At 41.7% G+C, this 21,245-nt stretch overlaps 1 protein-coding gene across 4 annotated transcripts in view; it reads right to left on the bottom strand.

The window, feature by feature from the left end:
• LOC146326295 (transcription factor COE3) overlaps positions 1–21,245 on the bottom strand; it is a 188,977-nt gene that overhangs the window by 44,538 nt on the left and 123,194 nt on the right. For 3 of the 4 annotated variants that reach the window (XM_084718532.1, XM_084718529.1, XM_084718531.1), the window contains exons 9-10: positions 16,173–16,306; positions 14,629–14,755 (exon numbers count right to left, since the gene is read on the bottom strand). In XM_084718532.1, coding sequence (XP_084574658.1) covers positions 14,629–14,755; positions 16,173–16,306 — 261 coding nt within the window. The remainder of the gene's footprint in view (positions 1–14,628; positions 14,756–16,172; positions 16,307–21,245) is intronic. The other variant, XM_084718530.1, reaches the window with a different exon arrangement.

Raw genomic sequence — 21,245 nt, 5'->3', positions numbered from 1 at the left:
AATCAATCCCAAAAACAGCCTGTGAAATCCTGGAGGGACTGATGAATCCCTCAGAGTTGGTCTCCGTGTCTCTCCAGGTGAGTCTCACCTGTCCTGTATCTGCCTGACAGAGGATCACTGATGAAGAGCGGCTGAATCCTCCTCTTCCTCTCACTTCAGTCTGTGATAATTTGAGTGCTGCTGCTGCAGATGCCGGCTGATAACAGATCAGAGGATCAGCGCTCTGGAGGGAGGACGGCGGATTACTGGAACATCTCTGCAGGCTCATTACCCCGCTCACATCAGCTCCCACAATTCCACGGGCCTCCATGCTTCAGAGGAGCATGTATACATCCACTAAGCCTCTGTTTACATCCTCCTCCTCGCAACTGTTTACATTTATTTATCTCTCGCTATTTTTCATTTGCCGGTTCCCACCGCCGTAGGGCCTCTCGTCGCTGCCGCCGCCCGCTCTGAGTGGGAATCTGTTTTTCTACGCCGCTGGTTTGTACATATTTACCAGCCGGAGATGAAATATGCACTTTGGGGGATCCCTGCTCACCTTTACCTTTTTGTTTTGCCGTGATGGCCTCGGTGAAGGCGCAGTCATGTCCCCAATGACGCAGATAGACCCGGCTTCCTCCTGTATTACACTTATCATTTCAAATAGACTCCATATTCCGCATGAAACACGCCGCTGAGTGGCGGCGACTCCCCCGACACGCCCGCCGCTCCTCCATCCCGCAGCAACATGCGCCGCAATTTCCCATCTCCCCCGGCTGTTTGATTGATGCAGGTCAGAGCGGCGTTTGGCCTCGCTGCCCGCAGATCGCTGCCGCTGATGATTCCTCACTTCCTTCAGAGTGAGGAGGGGGTGGGGGGGTGGGGGGGGGGTGGACAGATGCACAACACGCCGAGCCTTAAGTGGACGCCTGATTTGTTTTGCTGCTTGTCAAGTGGCCAACTGGCGTCAGCTGGAGCTGCTGACAGGCAGCCATAACACCCAGGATGCATCCTTTCACCAGCTTATTGATCCGCTGGGTTATTCCTCCGACTCTCGATTCATCAGTCAGTCAGAGGACGAGATAAACAACAACACAAACAACAACAACAACAACAACAAAGAGGGACGCTACCAGAGATTTATTCTTATCTTAACCAAAGACTCAGTCCTAAAACTTAAAGAAATGATCTGCTGGGTTATTCCTCCAACTCTCAATTCATCAGTCAGTCAGAGGACGAGATAAACAACAACAACAACAACAACAACAAAGAGGGACGCTACCAGAGATTTAAGTCTTAACCTTCTTTATGAAATTTCAAGAAACGCTCTGGATTTGTTCTGTTTTCCTTCTTATGTTCAGATTCAAACCTACGTGTTCATCCGTCTCTCGTCACCGTCTGACTTCCTGTTTGTGGCTCACTGGTTCCTGCTAAAAACAAAAAGCTTTAAAAACTCCTCACAAACATAGTTTCATTTAGTTTTCTAAAGTTAAATTAAAAGAACACGTTTGGTGCTTTTGTTTTTATTTATTTACTTTTTTTTAAACTCTATCTTATTCGCTTCAAGAGATTATTTATTTATTTATTTTATTTGTTGTTGTCTGTAAAATCTGTATCAAGATGGAACCTTCTCTTCTGCAAATCCTACAGGTACAAATGAAGTAACCTGATCCTGAAAGACAGAAAACAGAGAGGGATCATCAGCCTGGTTTGACTTTCATCTCTCAGGCTACAGGCCAAACCACCTGCTGATACTTCTGATACCTTCTAATAGTTTCAATATTAAATAATAATAACATTCATTCATTCATTCTTTCTATTAGAAAGAAAGTAGTTCCAGTAGATTCTACTGCATTAGAAGGACCATTTCTTCTAAAACTCAAAGATTCGAGTTTATTTAAAGAAGTAAATTATCTCAACAAAACATTAGTCAGGATTTTTTCCAAAATGTAAGACACTGAGCTGGGCTCAAAATCCAAAAAGTTTTCTCATCCTTTTCTTTTTTTTATAGTGTGGAAAGCTGCAACTGCCAAAAATAATTGACTCAGTAAATAAATTAATATGCCATTAAATGCACCAAAAATAACACAACAAAGTTGAAAGTGAGCAGCTGGAGGACATCAGGGGGAAACGAGACGTATGAAGTTCCAGTAAATTCTACTGCAGAAAGAAAGTTTTGAGTTTTTCAAATGTAATTTTTGGCTCTTTGGGTCTTAATGCTGAGTGTCATCTAGTTCCATTTTACTGGAGAGAAGTCAGATAACTCTCAGGCTGATCTCTCCAAAACTCTGCAACTCACACCAGAACTATCTAGATGGACAAACAGCTGTACAGAGGAGAGAATATGTTTTTTATTTTAGAGTGAACTGTGTCTGTAATGAAACAAAATGTGACTTTAAGCCGAAATAAAGCAGCAAATTACACAGAACAACAACTTTTTTTCTTTTTGGAAGAACCTCATGTACCTCGTTTCAACCAACATGGAACTGGTTCTGTTGCAATTCACATTTGAAGCCTTTTGCTCCAAAATAAGTTGATTCAGAACCTGAAAAGTTTGCCACCAGCTGGAACCAAAACGTTTTCCTGGACTTGAAGTGGGTGTGTCATATTCTACAGGTGGTTATGCTCTGATGAAGCGTTTCTGATTACCGCTCAAAACATCACGTTTTCTAGAATCTTAGTTCAGGAACCAGAGCTGACGTGGTGGAAAAGAGATAACTATGTGCCAAACATGAAGGCAGACCTACAGAATCATCAGACTTTCATATGAGTGAAATATAATAATCAGCCCAACAAAGAGTCCATCGAGCTCCTGATGACACCTGTGACTCTTCAGAGAGAGGAAACCTCTGCAGATGATCTAAGAGCAGAGATTCAGGGATTTGAGGGAACAAATTTAGATTTTCAAGGGAACAAATGCTGATTCGTCTTCCCTCCTGACAGCTGCAGGTATTTTCAGAACTACAGGTAACCTCCTCCTCTCTGTTAGTCTGGGGACCGACTCGCCGTCCTCCCTCCTCGCCGTGTAACCCAGATGAACATGTCGCCTGGCGCCTGTCGGGACCGGAGTGACAGAAGAACACCCACTCCCCTTCTGCTTCCTCCTCGGAGAGCCGCCGCTGACGCAACAACCTCTGTGATTAGAGGGAACATCCGCCCAGATCCAGCATGTTAATCAGTGAATAATTACCTCCTCCTGATTAGACTGACGAGAAGCACAGTGCCTCAAAGAAATAGGCCCCCCACCTGAGAAGTTATTATTTTCTGGAGTCGCGGCCGAAAATGCCCCTGCAGAAACAGCTAATTACCCGACATTAGTTCCACAAGTCCCCCTTCCTTAAGTGGAGCGGCGCGGTGGCGCGGCGCAGCGCGGCGCGGCGGTGCTCTTTGATATATGAAATGTGGTGCGTCTCTGCTGAGGGTGGAGGAATTCCCTCGGCGGAGAGCACACTTCTGCTGTCTATTAAAAGACGAGACAAGAACCGAGATCAAAGAGGAAGAGAAGAAGAAGAAGAAGAAGAAGAAGAAGTAGAAGAAGAAGAAGAAGAAGAAGAAGAAACTGCTTGTGTTGTTTCATTACCGCCGTGTGAACGTTGACGCCTCCTTACGCATCACGCGTCTTCTGATGACGAGTTTAATGCTGAACATCAGTTGAGTCGTAAACTCAAGTGGACTCTGATCACTTTGTGTCCTCTGACCGTCCAGCTGCTGAAATCACAGGGTTGATGAGGTCACCGACGTCTCCTTTAAATATTATCTTTCACTCATATGAAATATTAAAGGTACAGTCAAAAATATATAGAGAGACATTTTTCCTCTCACACTTTTCCTTCTTTCCAGCCTCTGAAACAATTTATTTTGGTTCCACATTAAATAATAGTCTGAGAAGTTGGTTTCAGACGTGAGGCTGCTGTACCTGCAGACTTTAACACCACATTTATTTATTTCAGTTTCAAATTAAATAACGCTCATATTTTGAATATATTTTCTTTTGTTTTTCTATTTTTAAAGCAACAGCCAGACTCTGTCCTTCACTATCTCATCTATTATTATCTATTACTGTCTTATTCTAGCAGCTCTTATAGATTTTATTTGAATTTTTACTGCACCCAAAAATCATAGAAAGGAGATGTCAGATCTTAGAACATAAACTTTGTAAATCATGAACAGAAATGATACTCTGCACTATTTTTTTTCTAAATAAAATGATAAATAACTCCAAACTTTAGGATTTCTAAACTCTCATCTTTTTTTTCATGATGCCGTTGTCACCTGAGTGAAAACATCGTCTTCAGGTGAGATGCTGCGTTGAAAGCTCACATCTGTCTGATCCTCTAAATAACACAAACAGATGTTTTAAAGACACTTGTTCAGATGTTACCTGTGATTCAAAGCATCTCACCTGGAGTTAAACCTCAGTCACACCTACAGCAGCTTCACACACACACACACACACACACACACACACACTCACACACACACACGTCGTGTCAAACTGTTCTCAGCTGAGAGGATGGAGCGAGGAGAGAAACTCAAAGCAAGAAGACACTTGATCAATCAATGGAGTCACTAACAGCCCCCCCCCCCCCCACCCCCTCCGCCTCCCTCCTCTGCTCCAATCGATGCTCATAGAAATTTCATGAACTTTAAACTGTGATTGACAGGCAGCTCCGGCCCCGACCGCCGTGAAGCCCGGGCCCTGAGAGAGGCAGCGAGAGGCCGAGGGTTAGATTCAGATAAAGTCCAGTTTTCACAACAACAACAAAAAAATAGAATATTTTCATTTCCTGAAGAAAATGTGTGTGATTGCTGCGTCTGCTGCTGCCACTCGACAGACCTACTTCCGAAACAGATGCCACCCAAAATCTGAGGTAACTGAAGGATGCATTCAAGAGATATGATGGTGTTTTATTTATGGCCACAAGGTGGCGCTACCAGTGCCATGCTTCAACATGTTGTACACATGCTAATGGAGAAGCTGTGTGTCAAGTTTCATGTGATTAAAGACAACAGAGTTGGAGAAATATCATGTTCAGATGTGACTGTTATGGAGTTATGGGCTGGAACGCAGCATCAGGCCACGCCTCCAAAAGTTTGATGACCAATTACAGAGAAATGGTAAAAGAAAGATATCATGACACTAACTAGTAAGTTCTGTTCGGGGGTGCTCTAAATAAGATATTTACCAAATCTGGAGAAGATCGGATGAAGTGTGCCAAAAGACGCAACAAAGGTGTTGGCTGAAATTTGTATGGGTGGAAGTGGGCGTGGCCTACATCATTTGAATCGGCTTCATCGAAGGATCCTACTGTAGAAAAATCTTTCTTCTACTCCTTACAGATCACGAGTTATTACCAAAAACATAGAACGCTACATGGTGGTGCTATTTGAACATGGTTTTATATGTTGATCATTGTCTCCATGGTAACCATGAGTATCAGACGTCTTCAGCATGTGAAGTGTTTGAGATATTAATGACTGATAAATAAATAAATAAAAGAGAAAATAAGCATGTCTGTATGTAATCTTGTATCCTGCATCAGTCTTTAATAATTAGATCTGACAAATCCTGATATAATTAATTAAAGTTGTGGTGGGAACTTTGTTTTTGGTGTTCAACTTCAGCCAATCACAGGTCAGGTCACAAAGTGTCAGTCATTTGTTACGGCACCTTGAAAATTAATTATCAGTGCAAAAATCAAACTTAATATCATGTTTACTTTCAGTTGTTCAGTGAAAGATTAATGCTCTATTCTAGCATATTTTATTAGCCTCAATCACAGATGTTGTCATTTATTTTAATTATTAACTTTTATTAACTAATTATATTTTAAGACTACATTCAAGTTTATCTAATAAAGAAAAGCAAGTTTTGGTTTATTTCAAAACTTAAGAGTTTGAGTTGTTCCTAAAAGTCAAAAAAGTTTTTTAGAGTGCAGGTTTTCTTGAATGAATGTTGTACACATAAAATAAAATATGAAAAAAAATCTAAAATAATACAATGCTGTAATCTGAGTGCATTTATTATGTCATCTAAGGGCACAAAATACTAAAATAAGGGACATAAATAAGTGCATCAAACAATCAGGTTACTTTTTTGGGTGAACTGTTCCTTTATCGACACATCTGTATGAAAACATCTGGAAAAACAAACACTGTGACTTTGGATTCTTGTTTTTTAGGACAAAATGATGCACATTAAAAAGTGTCAGAACCATAAAGGCTAAAGAACGTGGAACGTGTTTGGTTCCTGTGTTCTCTGTTCCCTCTGTGTGTGTCTGCAGGTACAAACTGATCCCAGCAGTTACACATAATTACCTCCATGTGTTTCTGTGACAGTAATTAAACAATAAAAATTCAGAAGTCAATTAGTGAGCGCTGCTTCACATGAGTCGAGAGGACAACAGCAACACACAGGGAGGAGGGAGGGGAGAGGGGGGAGGAGAGGGAGGGAGACCTTCCTCCTCCTCCTCCTCCTCCTCCTCCTCCTCCTGCTGCAGAAACTTTTACTGCGTCTCAGATTCGAGGTTTAACTTTCTCCTCTCAGTTACATGTTCACAAGACCTTTAGCAGACCTGATGGAACAATCTGCTAATGCCTTCCACGTGTGTGTGTGTGTGTGTGTGTGTGTGTGTGTGTGTAAGAACAAAACGTACTGAGTGTTTGGTTGTGTTTCCAGCGGCGCTGATAGGAGCTGCAGCTCAGAGGAAACTGTGAGCGTCGAGGTCAAGCAGTGAAATAAAGTCCCAGTTCTTGGCGATAATAAAATTATTTTTATTATATTACGAAATGATTTTTATTCACGATTATAAATTATGATTAAGAGTCACAAGTAAAGAACCTTTCTGGTCAAAGTCAAATAATGATTATTTTCTCGATTAATTGATTAGTTGTTTGATTCATGATAGATCAGAAAAAAGTAGAAAAAACCCTGAAAAAACCCTTAATGACCGAGTTCTTCAAGGATTGTAAATATTTCTGCTAAAAAGGTTCTTCGTGGAACCTTTAATCTCACTAAGAACACTTGACGGACCAATTCAGTTTTTCAGTAGAACATCAGCTCCTCAGGAAGAACCCTTTTGGAACCCTTATTTCTAAGAGAGTAAATCAAATGGATCAATTTGAGAGAACAGAACATGCAGCCGTCACAAACAGTGGAACACTGTTCTGTGTAAAGGAACCACATGTACATACATTTTAGGAACTCCTGATGTGTTGGATCCTGAAGTTCGACCTGTGACTTTTCAGTGGAGGAGAAAACAGAACAAAGAGAACCTCACAGACCCTCAGAGAGGAGAACGTCGACAGCTGAGCGGAGATCTGACCTTTCTGTCCACTTTAGTGCTTTTAGAGAAACAATTAGGCGTTAAAGTGGAGGAGAATTTATCTGTAGAACCCTTTAATCTGTGTGACGTCCCAGAGGAACGTGAACACCCACACTGCAACACTACCAACAAAAAACAACACGAAGAAGAAGAGAGGGAGGATACAACTGCAGCTTTTATGAAGAAAACAGAACGAAGAAAGAGAGAAAAACAACATATTTTGCATGTGAGGTCAGAATGTTTTGGACTCTGATCAGTTTGAGTTCAGTGCAGAGAGTTTAAAAAAAGGTGTTGGCTCATAAACTGACCTTTGACCTCAGAGCTCTGTCTGTCTTTGTCAGAGTTTTTCCCTACAGTTGCTTTTATTTGTGCGACCTCCTTCCTCCTGGTGCTGTAACCCTGTGTGTGTGTGTGTGTGTGTGTGTGTGTGTGTGTGTGTGTGTGTGTGTGTAGTTCCATGTGCATACATTAACATGTTTGACATCCAGGATCCTCAGAGGCGTCATTTAAAAGCAGAGGTGGAGAGTGTTTGAAAACTGCTCCGAGGTGTCACTCTAACAACTTTTCTCTCCTTCAGCAGCTGATCTGAAACCGTTCACGTCCTTAAAAAAGTTTTTCATGTTTTCTTCACTACAAAGACTTTTTAAAGCCTCTGGAAATTTGGCTCAAAATAGTAAAAATGCATATGATATCAAAGCTGAGTGTCTCATTCAGCATCCGGGAAAATAAACGTTCAGAACAGCTCATTCTGCTTTTACTCACTTTGATTTCCATAAAGTCAACATCAGTTTAACTGCACGCTAATATTATCTCCTCTTTACCTTTCTGTCAGACAGACGTTTCTGACAGGAAACCACTGACAAATATCACTCTATACAAACCAACCAAACTCTGATAAAATCAATAATTATAAGAACACAGGAGTTGTTGGTCTGCTGCCTCCATCTGTTAGTGTGTTTGTGTTGATGTGTGACCTCAGTGTCTCAACATGTCAGTAATTAGTAACTGATTTAAACCAGATGATGGAGCATGCAGATGCCACTGTGGGAGAAATTTGTGCTAAAAAAATGTACAAAAATGTGTTTAAAAGTTCCTCCAGCTCAATAATTAACATGACTGTAACACACCTGTAAAAACTACAGACCAGCAGGTGAAAAACAGAAAGAAACTACAAAACAAAAGAACCAAAAAAACTACAAAAAATAGACACCAACAGAACCTAAAAAGTACAAAAAAGTACAAACCTGCAGAATAAAAAGCTATACACTGGCAGATTTTTTTTAAGTAGAAAGACAACAAACCATCCAAGCTAAAAGACAGAAGTACAAACCCACAGATAAAAAACTACAAATAACTACAAACCAGCAGATTAAAAGAAAAACTACAAACTGGCACAACAAAAAAAGACAAATTTGAAGATAAAAAAAAAACACAACAACCAGATCCACCCTCCAAAAAACTACACAACAGCTGAACAACAAAATGTGCAGATTCTCTCACCCCCAAAACAACCAAAAACTACAGAACAAAAGCTAGCAACAAACCAAAAACTACAGAAAACTTGCAAAACCTACAGACCCTCACCTCTTTAATTAAAACTGCATTTAAAAAAAAGAAAACTCCTGCAGAGCCAAAAACTTGGAGTCTGATGTTTCTCTAAATTATTCTGTACATCTGAATCTTTCTGACATGACTCGTTCTCATCAGGTCAGAAACGCCCAGAAACACACCTGCTGTTAAATAACAACAGTTTTTTATATATAACAGTCACCTTCTCAAGCCGAGGTTAACAAGTCAACCACTGGTGGAAAACTTTGATAAAACTGCTGTTTTGATGCAATGAAGTGAAACAGTTTTGCACATCTGCATGCAAACAGGAATATTATTCACTTTCTTCAGTCATGTAAACAGTTCAGCAGGAGTATCAGTAGAATAAGAGTAGAAACTGGAATATTTTGTGTTCAGCTGTCCACATACTTTTGGCCATGTGGTTTGTTTGAATATTCATCTGACACTCAGGTCGGACACACCTGCTCCCAGCAGGCCTCACTGCAGTGTTTGTGTGGGGGACGGGGGGGGCTCAGACACGTCGAGGCCTGCCAGAGGAGAACCCCTCGAGAACACACACCCCCCACCCCCCCCACCCCCCCAATACACATCAGTGCATCTTAAACAAACCCCACTGAAAGCTGAGCCCCGTTCAGGAGAACAGGATAAATTATCCAGAATTATTCTCCATGTTCTCATCATATTATTTATTATAAAGTCACTGCAGAGGAACCGACCAGCTGAGCTCCCAGTTTAAGTTTCCAGTTGTGGTTCTCAGCTCCAGTTCGTGACGACAGAGTCTTCATCAATAATCTGCTGGAACATGATCTCCATATCAGGGATCAATATTTTCCTTCTGTCTGTTTCTAAACCAGGAACCAGAAAATCTCGTCTTTTATTCATTCATTCCCTCCTTCCTCTTTCCTCTTCATCTCCACCACCTCCTGCATCCATCCTCCTCTTCCTCTCGCCTGAATTTGACTTCATCATCTTCTTCTCTTCCCCTCCTCCTCCATCTCTCCTCTTCAAATTCTCTCACTTCCATCATCTCAGTTTCTCTCTCCACTCTCCTCCTCCTCCTCCTCCTCCTCCTCCTCCTCCTCCCCCCTGTTCTCCCTCTCCGGGGCTGCAGCTCCCCCGGTGCAGCTGCAGGAGGAGGGGGAGGCGTTGGAGGAGGCGCTGGGGGTTGAAATTAATGAGAGGAGCCTGGAGGTATTGACTTTCCTGGGAAAACACAGCTCTCTAAAAATCAGTGGCCGAGCGCCGCAATAACTCAGCACCCATCGATCCCACAACACCCCCCCCACCTCACCCATCCTCCCCCCTCCTCCCCCCCGCAGGCTGCATTGATCCGTGCATTACAAGCTCTGAGGCCGGCGGTGAGGACCCAGCAGCACTGCTGAGGAGAGAGGAGTGGAACCTGCAGAACACTACAAACCTGCAGAACATGACAAAAAATACAAGAAAAAATACAAAAAATACACAAAACTAAAAAACCTGCAGAACACTACAAACCTGCAGAACATGACAAAAACTACAAAAAATACAAGAAAAACTACAAAAAAATACACAAAACTAAAACACCTGCAGAACACTAAAGAAAAACTACAAAAATACAAAATAACTATACAAAACTACAAACCAGAGGATAAAAAAAAGTAGAAAAAATACACAAAACTAAAAACCTGCCCCCCACAGTTAAACAATGAAACCACAAAACTGTAGAATCAAAAACTACAACAAATCATAGAACCCATAAACTACAAAAGAACCCCCACCCTGCAAAAAATTCAATAGTAGAAAAAAAACCGAACAAAACAAGCAAAACTACAAACTGCAAAAATACCACAAAGCTACACAACAACAACAAAAACCTGCAGTTTAATGCTCCTAATTTTATATTGTTTATTTGTATTCTAACTGTTGCCTTGGTAACAACCACTGCTCCTGGGGTCCATATTTAAAAAGTAGGCCAATAATATAATCAACTAAGGTATAATTAAAATATACACACTGTAAAAACACAGATCTGCGGGTAACTGAACTTTAAATTTACACCTCCTGCTTTTTGGGCTTTTTCGGCTAATAAATCTCTGAGACAGATATCGAGGAAATCTGTTTTCGTATTGTGAGAACGTGTTCCTGGAGACAGATGAGTCTCAGGTGCAGAGGAGCAGCAGGAGGAGTCACTCCTCCTCTCTCCTCCTCTCTCGTTGTCATTCTGCTGAACGTTTCAGAGCGAAGCCCGGGGATCAAATCCTGAAGCTGCTTTAAGCTACAGAGAGGAAGAGAGCAGGGAATTTTGGGAAAACACTCGGATCTGAATGTTCATCACTTCACCTCCAGCTGCACCTCCACGGTGGCAGCTGAGAGGAGGAGGAGGAGGAGGAGGCGGGATATACATATATATACATATATATGTATAGAAACTACAAACCAACTAAAAAAAAGTGCAAAAAAGGAGAAACCTGTAAATAAAAAAAATATCAACAGAACCACAAAACTAAAAAGAAACAAACCTGCACACATGAAATTTTCTGCAGAGTGAAAATTCTACAAAAAACTACAAACCAGCAAATAAAAAAGAAATAAACTACAAACCAGAAGAACCAAAAGACTCCAAAAAAGAAGTAACCTACAGATAAAAAACAGGCTACAAAGAACTACAAACCAAGAGAGTCAAACAACTACACAGAAAAAAACCTGCAGATAAAAAAAACTACAAACCAACAGAACCAAAACCTATAAAAAAAACCTACAACAGCATGTGTTCCTGCCCTGCTTAGCCCCTAACAGGACCAGGACTGGAGTTAAGACCAGGAGTCAGAGACACATACACAAAACCACAAAGTGTTCTGAAAATTTCTGTTTCAGCTGTGACTGAAACATTTTCTTGCAGAAAGTCACAAACTAAAAATCTACATTTCCACACATATAGGATGAAATGACAAGTCAACATGTTGTCAGAACGATCATAAAGCTTTAAATTTTCTACATTTTCCTCTGAAAATAAAGGGTTTTTTAATCAAATAAAAGCTTTTTATGTGATTGACAGATTGGCAGCCATGTTTGTTCCTGGCTGCCGTCTGATGTGTGTGTGTGTGTGTGTGTGTGTGTGTGTCGGTGTGTGTCGCTGTGTTTTTTTCTGCTTCCAGCGAGTAAAACACATTCAGACGAGTTTGTGAAGGAAATGACATCAGCCTTCTCTTCTCCTCTTCAATTATCCACCAAGCGCTCGCCTGTTTAGTATTTAAAAGCTCGGCTCATTTCACATTCATGAACAACAACAACACACTGCTGGCACAATGAGCGCGCTCTGCAGACGCACACCGCCGCCGCGTCCTCGCTCTTAAAATATGGATGTGTAAATCAGATGAACTGGCGATGTGTGTGCACAATATGGCCGCCTCTCTGGCAGGAGGAGCGGGAGGAAGACTTGGGAGAATTACAAGAAACTGTACGACATTATGATGCAGCCACCTGTCGGGGTTCAGCCTCGCGATGCCTTCAGGGACGCGCAGTTTTGTTGTTTCCAATCAATCAAACTCAAGTCAGATGTTCACGTTTCTTCACTGGATCTGTGGAATCTGTCTGCTGATGCTCACAAACCGAGAAGAACCAGACCAGTTTGTACTAGTTTTTACATGACTGCTGGCCAGTTTACTAAATACACTGTCTGTCAAATATTGTTTAGTGTTTTGTCGCTTTGCTTAATAAAGTTTAAATTCAATTAGAAGGAAGGTAAACATTGGTTTTCTATTAGTCAGTTTCATTTTTCAAAACTACAAACCTGCAAAACACCATAAAAAACTACAAAATAATCACACACAACTACAATCCTGAGGAACACTACAAAAAACTACAACATAACTACAAAAAACTACAAACCTGCAGACTAAAAAAACGTTTTTGTTACGACACGTGATATTGAGATGATTGTTTGTTATTCTAATTAAATTTTAAATGAACAAATATTTTTTCCATCTTTTCACATGACCTGTTTTTCAATTGATAAGATTGTGACAGGATTAATTTTTCACAATTTTCTGACACTTAAAAACAAACAACTATTAATCAATTATTAAGAAAATAATTGACCAATTAATAGAATATGAAAATTATCATCAATTGCAGCTCAACATGTCACGACCTACATGATCAGTAATTATCGATATCGACTGATATGAATCTTCCTGATCATGATATAGTTTTGTAGCTGTATTGTTAAGACCGACCACATGATAAATAGAAGGCAGTGATTGATCCAGTGATTGGTGATTATTGATCAGCCCCAAAAACCCTGATCCTAACAGCTTCACCTGACTGTTTCCTAAAGTCTCTCCGTCACTGATGCTTTTTTCTTTTGACCATCTGATAACAGGAGACGCTAAAATATCATCGTCCTTCATCTCATTCCTGTGTGATTTGGGTTCTAACATGTTCCTGAGGAGAACACACTCTAATGGACACTCCGATAACAACAGCTCTATTCACAACACACCTCTGCATGAAAGCAAAGCTCGCGGCTCTTGTCAGTCCTATCTGTAAATGGAATCACAGATTAGCATTGCAAAAGGAGGCGGCGGCGGCGGCGACGCGGCTGGACGGTCCATTGTGAGCGTCCGTCTCGTCCCTCCTCCGGCGGCGGCGCCTCCAACAAAGCCGAGTGCGAGAGGAAGGAGGCGGCGATAAACTTGGTGTTAAACAGAAAGCCTGAACACGCTCAGCCCGACGCAATGACATTTACTTATCGCGCTAAACAGCCTTCCATCTGACCTTTCTGCTACTTTGAATGACATCTGGATATTCTGACGGAATAATCGGGACAGTAAAAGCACCGATCTGAGGGGGAGATAAGGACAGGCGCGTGTGGACGTTTAACTCTGGACAGCAGACAATGAGTCTGAAGGACGAGCTGCAGAGGAGAAGAAGAGGAAGAAGAAGAAGAAGAAGAAGAAGAAGAAGAAGAAGAAGAAGAAGAAGAAGAGGAGAAGGGGGATGATGGGATTGACACGTCAGGGAAAATGTTTACTTCACTTTCAGCTCGTAGAAAACTGTTTACAGTGAAGAACAGACCTGATCCTTCAGTCTAAAAACCTTAAACCTTCACTGTAAGCTGCTCTTCAACCCCACAGAACTGTTAACAAACAAACTCACAGAACTTTAGTTTAAATTCCACAGGAAAGACAAAAGTTTCCAAAACTCTGTCAGGTTGCAAAAGAATACTGACGAAAGCTTTGAGAGGAAATTTAAAAAAGAAAAATCAGAGTTTAAAAGCTGAGGATGATGTTTAGGTGTCAACCAGTAAATCCTTAAATATTCACTTAATAATTTATCAGATTTATTTTGTCGATATCCAAACTCTGTCATGATATCTAGTCTCATATCGTGATATGATATAATACTGATTTCATGCCCAGCTCTAATTTGTGATCAGTGTCTAAAAAAAGACGTTTGTGTTTTGTGATCTGTAAAATCAAAAGTCTTTAAGAAATCAAACTTTGTATTTAAAACAGTAAAAGAGCAGCAGAGAAACAAATTCTCCCAAACAAGTTAAAACCTGAAGTTCTTCCCTTTGTCATGTTTTAATCACAGAAGGTGTTCAGGATGAAACAGGCCCCAAAAACTACAACTACCATCATCCCTAAGGTCATAAGTATCAGATATTCAAAAGCTCCCAGACTCATTCCTGTGATGAGAAACGGACCGATCGGACGTTGCTTCTGTTTGGTCACCTGATATCTGAGGAAACGGACCGTTTCGTGGGTCTTACCGGTGTAGACGAAGCGTCCCGGCGCTCCTTTGCAGAACTGTTTGGATTTGTAGGACAGCGTGACCTCCACGACCCCGGGGATGTGACGAGGGGGAGTCTGGACCCGGATGGCGTGAGGAGTGATCAGCTGGGTGACGAAACAAACACACACATCCTGTTTCAGAATACAGTCACAGGTGGAGAACAGGTTTCTGGTACTGGTCCGGTCGAGACAGCGGGTCAACGTCTATTATTATAATATACTGTTTCTTGTCTGCTGTGAAACTTTCTATGAACAAAACTGTGAAAAAATGGAGTTCTGCAATTTAATATTCAATTAATTCTCTAATTTCAACAGTTTTCATTGACTGACAGTCAAGTTTAAACTTCAACACTTCAGTTGCTTAAATGCACCTTATGGGAATTTAACAGCGACCTCGATCGGTCCGAAATGATCTGAACCCAGTTTGTTTCTAGTGTGAAAACACTTTTCTTTCTTGCACGGTTCAGACTTTACGGGATGGTTTGGAACTTACAGGAAGTTCTGTCATCAAAACAGGAAAAAGGAGAATTTGATCTGACAACTTTATAAAGACTGAGTTAGAAAGATTCAGACACTTTTGAGTTGTTTCCCAAATCAGACGCAACAAATCTGTGACTGTCGAGTAGCGCGATGACAGGACGCAGGTTTGTGAAGTAATGTTGAAATATGAAACCAAAACTAATCAGATAAAATGTGAGAAAAACATTCTCAGCTCTTCTTAATATTCACACTTTAACTCACATTTCAAACCTTTTCAGAGTCTCAGTTTCAGCTGAAACCAGACCTGTTTTATCACACGCTGATCCCGGTGCAGATGTTGAACATCTTTTTTCATCACGAGCGTCATGAAAACCTGCAGCAGGAGGTTTTTTTTTTCCTCCCTAACAAACTTTCTGTGGAAAAACAGTCCGACCGACTTCCTCCAATCTGGGTCAGCATGCAGTCTGCGTTCAGGGGGATGCTGGGCTTTGGAGTCCGTCTGCTCGCCGCCAGACGACGCTGATCAAAGTGAGAGGAGCTCCGTCAGCGGCGTGTGATGTGAAGCGAACAGCGTGTGGAGGTATATCTGCCTGCCTTCACGCCTCCTTCCCTCCTTCCCCCGCCAGGTGTTCTGCTCTTCTGGACCTGCTTCAATATTTCATGGCGCGCCGTATGCGCGGCTCCTCCTGCACCTCGACACGCAACCAATCTACATATTTTCAGGGGCACGCAGAACCTGGCAGAGCTGCACAGCAGCAGATACAGATGCAGGTGTTTCTACGAGTGTGTGTGTGTGTGTGTGTGTGTGTGGATGAAGAAGATGGAGAACATGATGAACATCATGCGCAGCTGCTTTCAGAGCACAGACTCTGAGCCAAATATTGTTTGAAAGTTTGAAAATGCAGTTTTGTTCTGTTTGATTCATCTGATACAGCAAATATAAAAATATTACAACACAGATTTGTTTGTGAAGGTTTGAAACTAATTCAACTTTCAGATGTCAGGTTTCCTCCTCTGAGAAATAAAATCGAAGTGGTCTCACCTCGCTCCAGACCAGCATGGTGCCGAAGACGACCTGCAGGCCGTCGAAGAAGTTGTCCCCGATGAGGATGACAGTGGCTCCGCCGGTCGTCCAGCCTTCGCTCGGGCTGATGGCTTTGATGCAGGGCGTGGCTGCTTCGGAAACACAGGCGACAAAACAGCGACATGAGTGATACAGAGACACGAGCAGCAAATAAAATCACTTAAAATAAAATGATCTGTGTTCAAATGAAATGTTTCTACCATAAAAGACTGTGTGACAACAGCGACTAATGATTATTGTCATTGTCATTTAATCTATTGATCATTTTCTTGATTAATCAATTAGTTATTTGTGTCAGAAATTGTGAAAATTGTTGATCAGTTTTGTCCGCAATGCAAAGAAATTCAGTTTACTGTTAGAAAAGAGTAAGAGACCAGGGAATCAGGGAATCAAACTGTTGTTTCTCAATAAAAATAAATACATTTCTAATTGATTATTAATCAAGTAAACGTGATTGTTGCAGCTCTAGTGATTAGCTAACAATAAAAAGTTTGAATTAAGGTCATGTTAGCAGATGTGAAACTAGCAATTTAGGTTAGCTAAAAGTTCAGTCAGCTACAACAGTTTGTTTCAGGTTAGCTAACTGTTAGTTTCAGCTGTTGTTGCTAAAACAGCTTGTTGTTAGCAAACAGTTACAGCTACAAAAGGTTAGCTAACTGTTCAACTTGGCAGTGAAAACATTTTGATCTGTGTTACCGGCAACATAAACAGTTTGGTTGAGGTTAGCTAACCGTTAAGGACAGAGGCTAAAGGCTAAAGCGCTAAACAGAGCTAAAACAGTCTGACATGAAGTGTGGAGAAAAGATTTAATCATGAGTTTCTTACAGGCTTTCAAAACGTTATCAAACCGAATGGATTAAATCCTGATCGTGCAGAAAAAAAATCTTCACACTTCTGTCATGTATGGGAATAAAAGTCTTTTTGGGTCGCTGTGCATCACGTGACGTTGTCATTAAACAGTTTGGTTGCTACTGTCTGGGGGCTTCAGTTCAGATTGCACCTTTATTTACCAAGATTGAACCACTTCCTGTTTCCACTTGAGTCTCATCAGAGCAGTTTCCTGCAGGAGAAATTCTACATTTCAGTAGCAAAGCTTGTGATTTGCACTTTGACACCTCTATAGCAGGAAATATCAGACTCTGAAGGACTCAATTACACTCAATTACTCATTTTGGAGTAATAAAAAAAAAACAAAAAAACAAAAACAAAACCGGGCTTTTACATGATTATTTGCATGTCTTGGATTTTCTAACTCCCAGACGGTTTTATTCTCATGTTTCCAGAGGCGGATCAAGAGAAATATTCATCGAGACTTTAATCATATATATCAATATTTCCTTGTAAAGACCCATAAATGAAGATATTTTAATTCAAAAACATCACTGTGTCACGAGTTTTATTGTCAAATCTTCAAAGATTTTTCCAAACAACGTTTTTTCTCTTTTTTCATTGAACATAAACCCATCACCTAAAAGATGCCAGGACAGATTATTAAATTCTTGGCATTAGAAGTGGCAACTGTGACCCCATGCCACCCCTCTAGATCTGCCCCTGCCCCTCATCATCAGACATTCTTGGCTGTCAGAAAGCTGCTGAAGTGTCGTGGCTGCTTTGACCTCTGACCGCCGTTCAAAAGACGACTTCAGAGTCTCAGAACGAGGCAACAAATCTTTAACAAAACTGCAGCTGATTATTGAGCTTCCAGTCAGATTTCCCTCCACGCAGGACTGATCTATCAGCAGCCTGTTAGTCCTCCACTAACACATGCAAAATGATTGGTTTTTCCAATGCCACAGAGATCAATAAGGGGCTCCACATAAACAGCGTCTCCACGATGACTAGACTGCAGTCCGGACAGAGTCGAGTCGAGTCAGACAGGCGGACGGACTCAACAGGACGAGGCTCCGCAGGTTTACAACCTCTTCCCGGACCGAGGGCCATTTTATTGGGAAGATGATTCGATATTCCAGTCAGAGCTCTGAGTTTCCTTTTGTTTACTGTGTGATCTGATCTATAAAGCTGCGTTCAGAGACTCTATTAAACATTCCAGTTACCATTTTCACCAGTGATACTGGAGTTATGTTCTTCTACTATAACTTACTGGCAGCTCATTGGATTTTCCGGTGCTGTTTGTTTGTCTGTTTGTCAGCGGGATTATGGAAAAACTACACGCCAGATTTTCATGAAACTTGGCGGAAAGGTGGAGCATTGGTAGAGGAAGAACCCATCAAATTTTGGAAGTGAAAGGGTTAGACAGGATTAAACTCCTTCGGTTTAAAGCTCGCCAGTATCTTTCCTTGAGTCTCTAAGGCCAGAGACATTCTCACAGTTTAACCACGTTTGTGTTCCCAAATACAAAGTTTTCATTTCTAGCGATGCGCACAATCATCACTCCGGATTCTTTGAACGTATCAGAGAGGATCTACTTGGACTGGATCGGGTTGCACTGCACGGTTCTGTATTGAATTGTGCTTCGATGCTCCAGGTTTCCATTTTTCCGGCCTTCCTCCTCGACCTCACTCAGTCTTGGTGGTCTGGACTCTGGATAGTTTCTGGTCCAAGACAGTTTTTGTTGAACATCAAATAGATTCTGGAGAGAACCACAAAGATGCACTAGAGTACATTTACTCATGCATGAGTACCCCGTTTTCAGAGTAATTCCAGTTTTGATCACGTTCAGTATCACATGGAACATGAAGAACCTGGTTATTTTTATCAGTGTGTACGTGATCCTGAGGGTGCGTTCACACCAGTCTTGTCCAGTTTAACCAAACCCTGGAGTTTTTACCGCCTTGGTTTGGTTCATCACATTCAATTTTATCTTTGATGAGGAAAAGAAATGTCATGGACGAGAGGAAAGACCATCTTTTGGGAAGAGGAGCCCTGGTTTCTCTCAGAGTACTCCAGGTAATACCCAGATAAGGTCTAGTCCAGGTTTCTGAAACCAGGATGTGATGTTTACGAGTGCAAAACATAACCAGGATACAAAAAACCAGATCAGATCCAACACAGTTGTTAGCATGTAAACACACAAAACGGTTTCTGATCATGTTTTGATCTTTCTGATCTCTTATGTTATTTAAAGTTCACTTTTCATCTCACCTGAGACGACCTAATGACTGTATATCATAAACTCCACCCATTTGGTGTTTCAAGTTGGAGAAAACAAACAGACTTGTTTATGATCCTCAAACTTTAAAGCTATCTGAGAGAAAAACAGCAAACAAAAGTGGTTTAAAAAGTGAGACGGGAGATTCATTGATCTGTTCATGCTTGATTGGTGTCGAATAGTTTCAGCAAATTTATTGTGAGTTTGTTTTACTCTCCTGTAGGTGCCAGATGGGTGGGGCTTTCCAAACAGGACAAAACAATGAATCTTTGGCGGTTTAGATGAAGAATATTGAAATTGATTTACTCCATTTTCTTGTAAACCATCACTTTCTGATACTGTCTGAAAACCCTGGAACTTGCATGGTTAAGCTCCACCCATCTGGCACTCCAGGTAGATTAAAACAAATGAACAAACCAGTTATGTTATCTCTCCTGGAAACGCCTCAAACCTTTAACTGAGTCTGAGGAAATTGTACTGTTAGCTGGTTTGGTGGATGAGAATCACTGGCTTGTTGATGTCAGCGTCATATTTGGGATGGTTTGTTTTTACTCTCTGAACATGCCAGACAGGTGGAGTTTAAAGTTTAATACAAGGCAACAAAGATGTGAAGTTATTTTTGGAAGTGGAGTTTGCTTTATGCTTTTCAAGTTGTAACAGTTTGATGGAAGTTGAAAGGGAGATAAATGTTGGACTTGTCTTGAAGCAACTTCAGGGTCCTTGTTGCCGCCTCTGGTTGCAGCACCAACTTTTGAAAGTCGCTCAGAGTTTCCAGATGAAAGAAAAGAAAACCCCGAGCCGTTCAACAGCAGCAGCAGCAGCAGCAGAGGGTCGAGGCTTTTCCCGCTCCGAGGAGTCGATTGTCATCTCCTTATTAATTTCCCTCTTTTGTCACAGCAGTAAACAAACAGAGCGATGGGTTTGGGGGGCGGGTGGTGTTGGTGGAGGTGGAGGTGGCGGTGGGGGACTTTCCAATCAAATGAATAGAGCACAAAGGCGAGGAGCAGGCGGTGGAAAGTTTTATCGCGGAGACGGGGGGGTTTGAGGGCTGGTGACAAAGGCGGGAGCAGATGTTGGGGCTTTTTATCGGCTCTGAAAACATCCCAGTCTGGATGAGATGAAAGGCCCCGAGCGTTCCTCTGCGGGCTCAGATACAGGACCGTCTGGTAAACAACGGGCCCCTTTTGGCCCCTGCAGGACACCGTACAGTACACCCGGCACCCTCAGAGTCGGCACGCTTCTGTACATGAATGTTTAAGTGCTGATTTGATGAGTTTCCTCAGAGTCTCGAGATGAGAACGCAGGTGAGAAACAGCTTGACATATCGGTGTCATATAGCATTTGTTTTATCCCCTTGGACGTGCCAGACAGGTGGGGTTTGCCACACAAAAAGCACAGGAAGAGTGAAAAACATTTTAACGCAATCACAGGAGGTCAGTTTACTCCGCTTTTTTTCTTTGATCAACAACCTCATCCTGTCTGAAACACCCCCGGTGTGATAAACACCACCCGCCTGGTGCTGCAAGTAGGTTAAACCAAACGAGACAGTTACATCATCTGCTCCTGGAAATGCCTCAACACTTTAAAACAAGTCTAGGGAAACTGCAGAGGTAGACATTAGGGAGGTCAAAGAAAACAGATTTTTGAAGTCTGACTGGTGGTAAATTGTTATAGGGTTTGTTTCACTCTGTTGTATGTCCCAGACGGGCGGGGTTTACCTCATAAATGATGAGTGTCAAGAAGAACTATATGAAAGTCAGTTTAGTCTACTTTCCAGTGACTCAGACTTTTGACTTTCTGATGCCCTGATAATGAAAGCTCCACCCGTCTGGTGTTCCCAACTGGTTAAAACAAGCGAACAAGCTGCAGCTTCTCTCCTGGAAAAGCCTCAAACTTTAAAGTGAGTTTGGGGAAACTGGGGA

The sequence above is a fragment of the Lutjanus erythropterus genome, chromosome 5 (assembly GCF_056507025.1).
Source record: "Lutjanus erythropterus isolate fLutEry1 chromosome 5, fLutEry1.hap2, whole genome shotgun sequence".
NCBI lineage: Eukaryota > Metazoa > Chordata > Actinopteri > Lutjaniformes > Lutjanidae > Lutjanus > Lutjanus erythropterus.
Note: the sequence above shows the minus strand (reverse complement) of the source record. Positions and strands in the feature narration are given on the sequence as shown.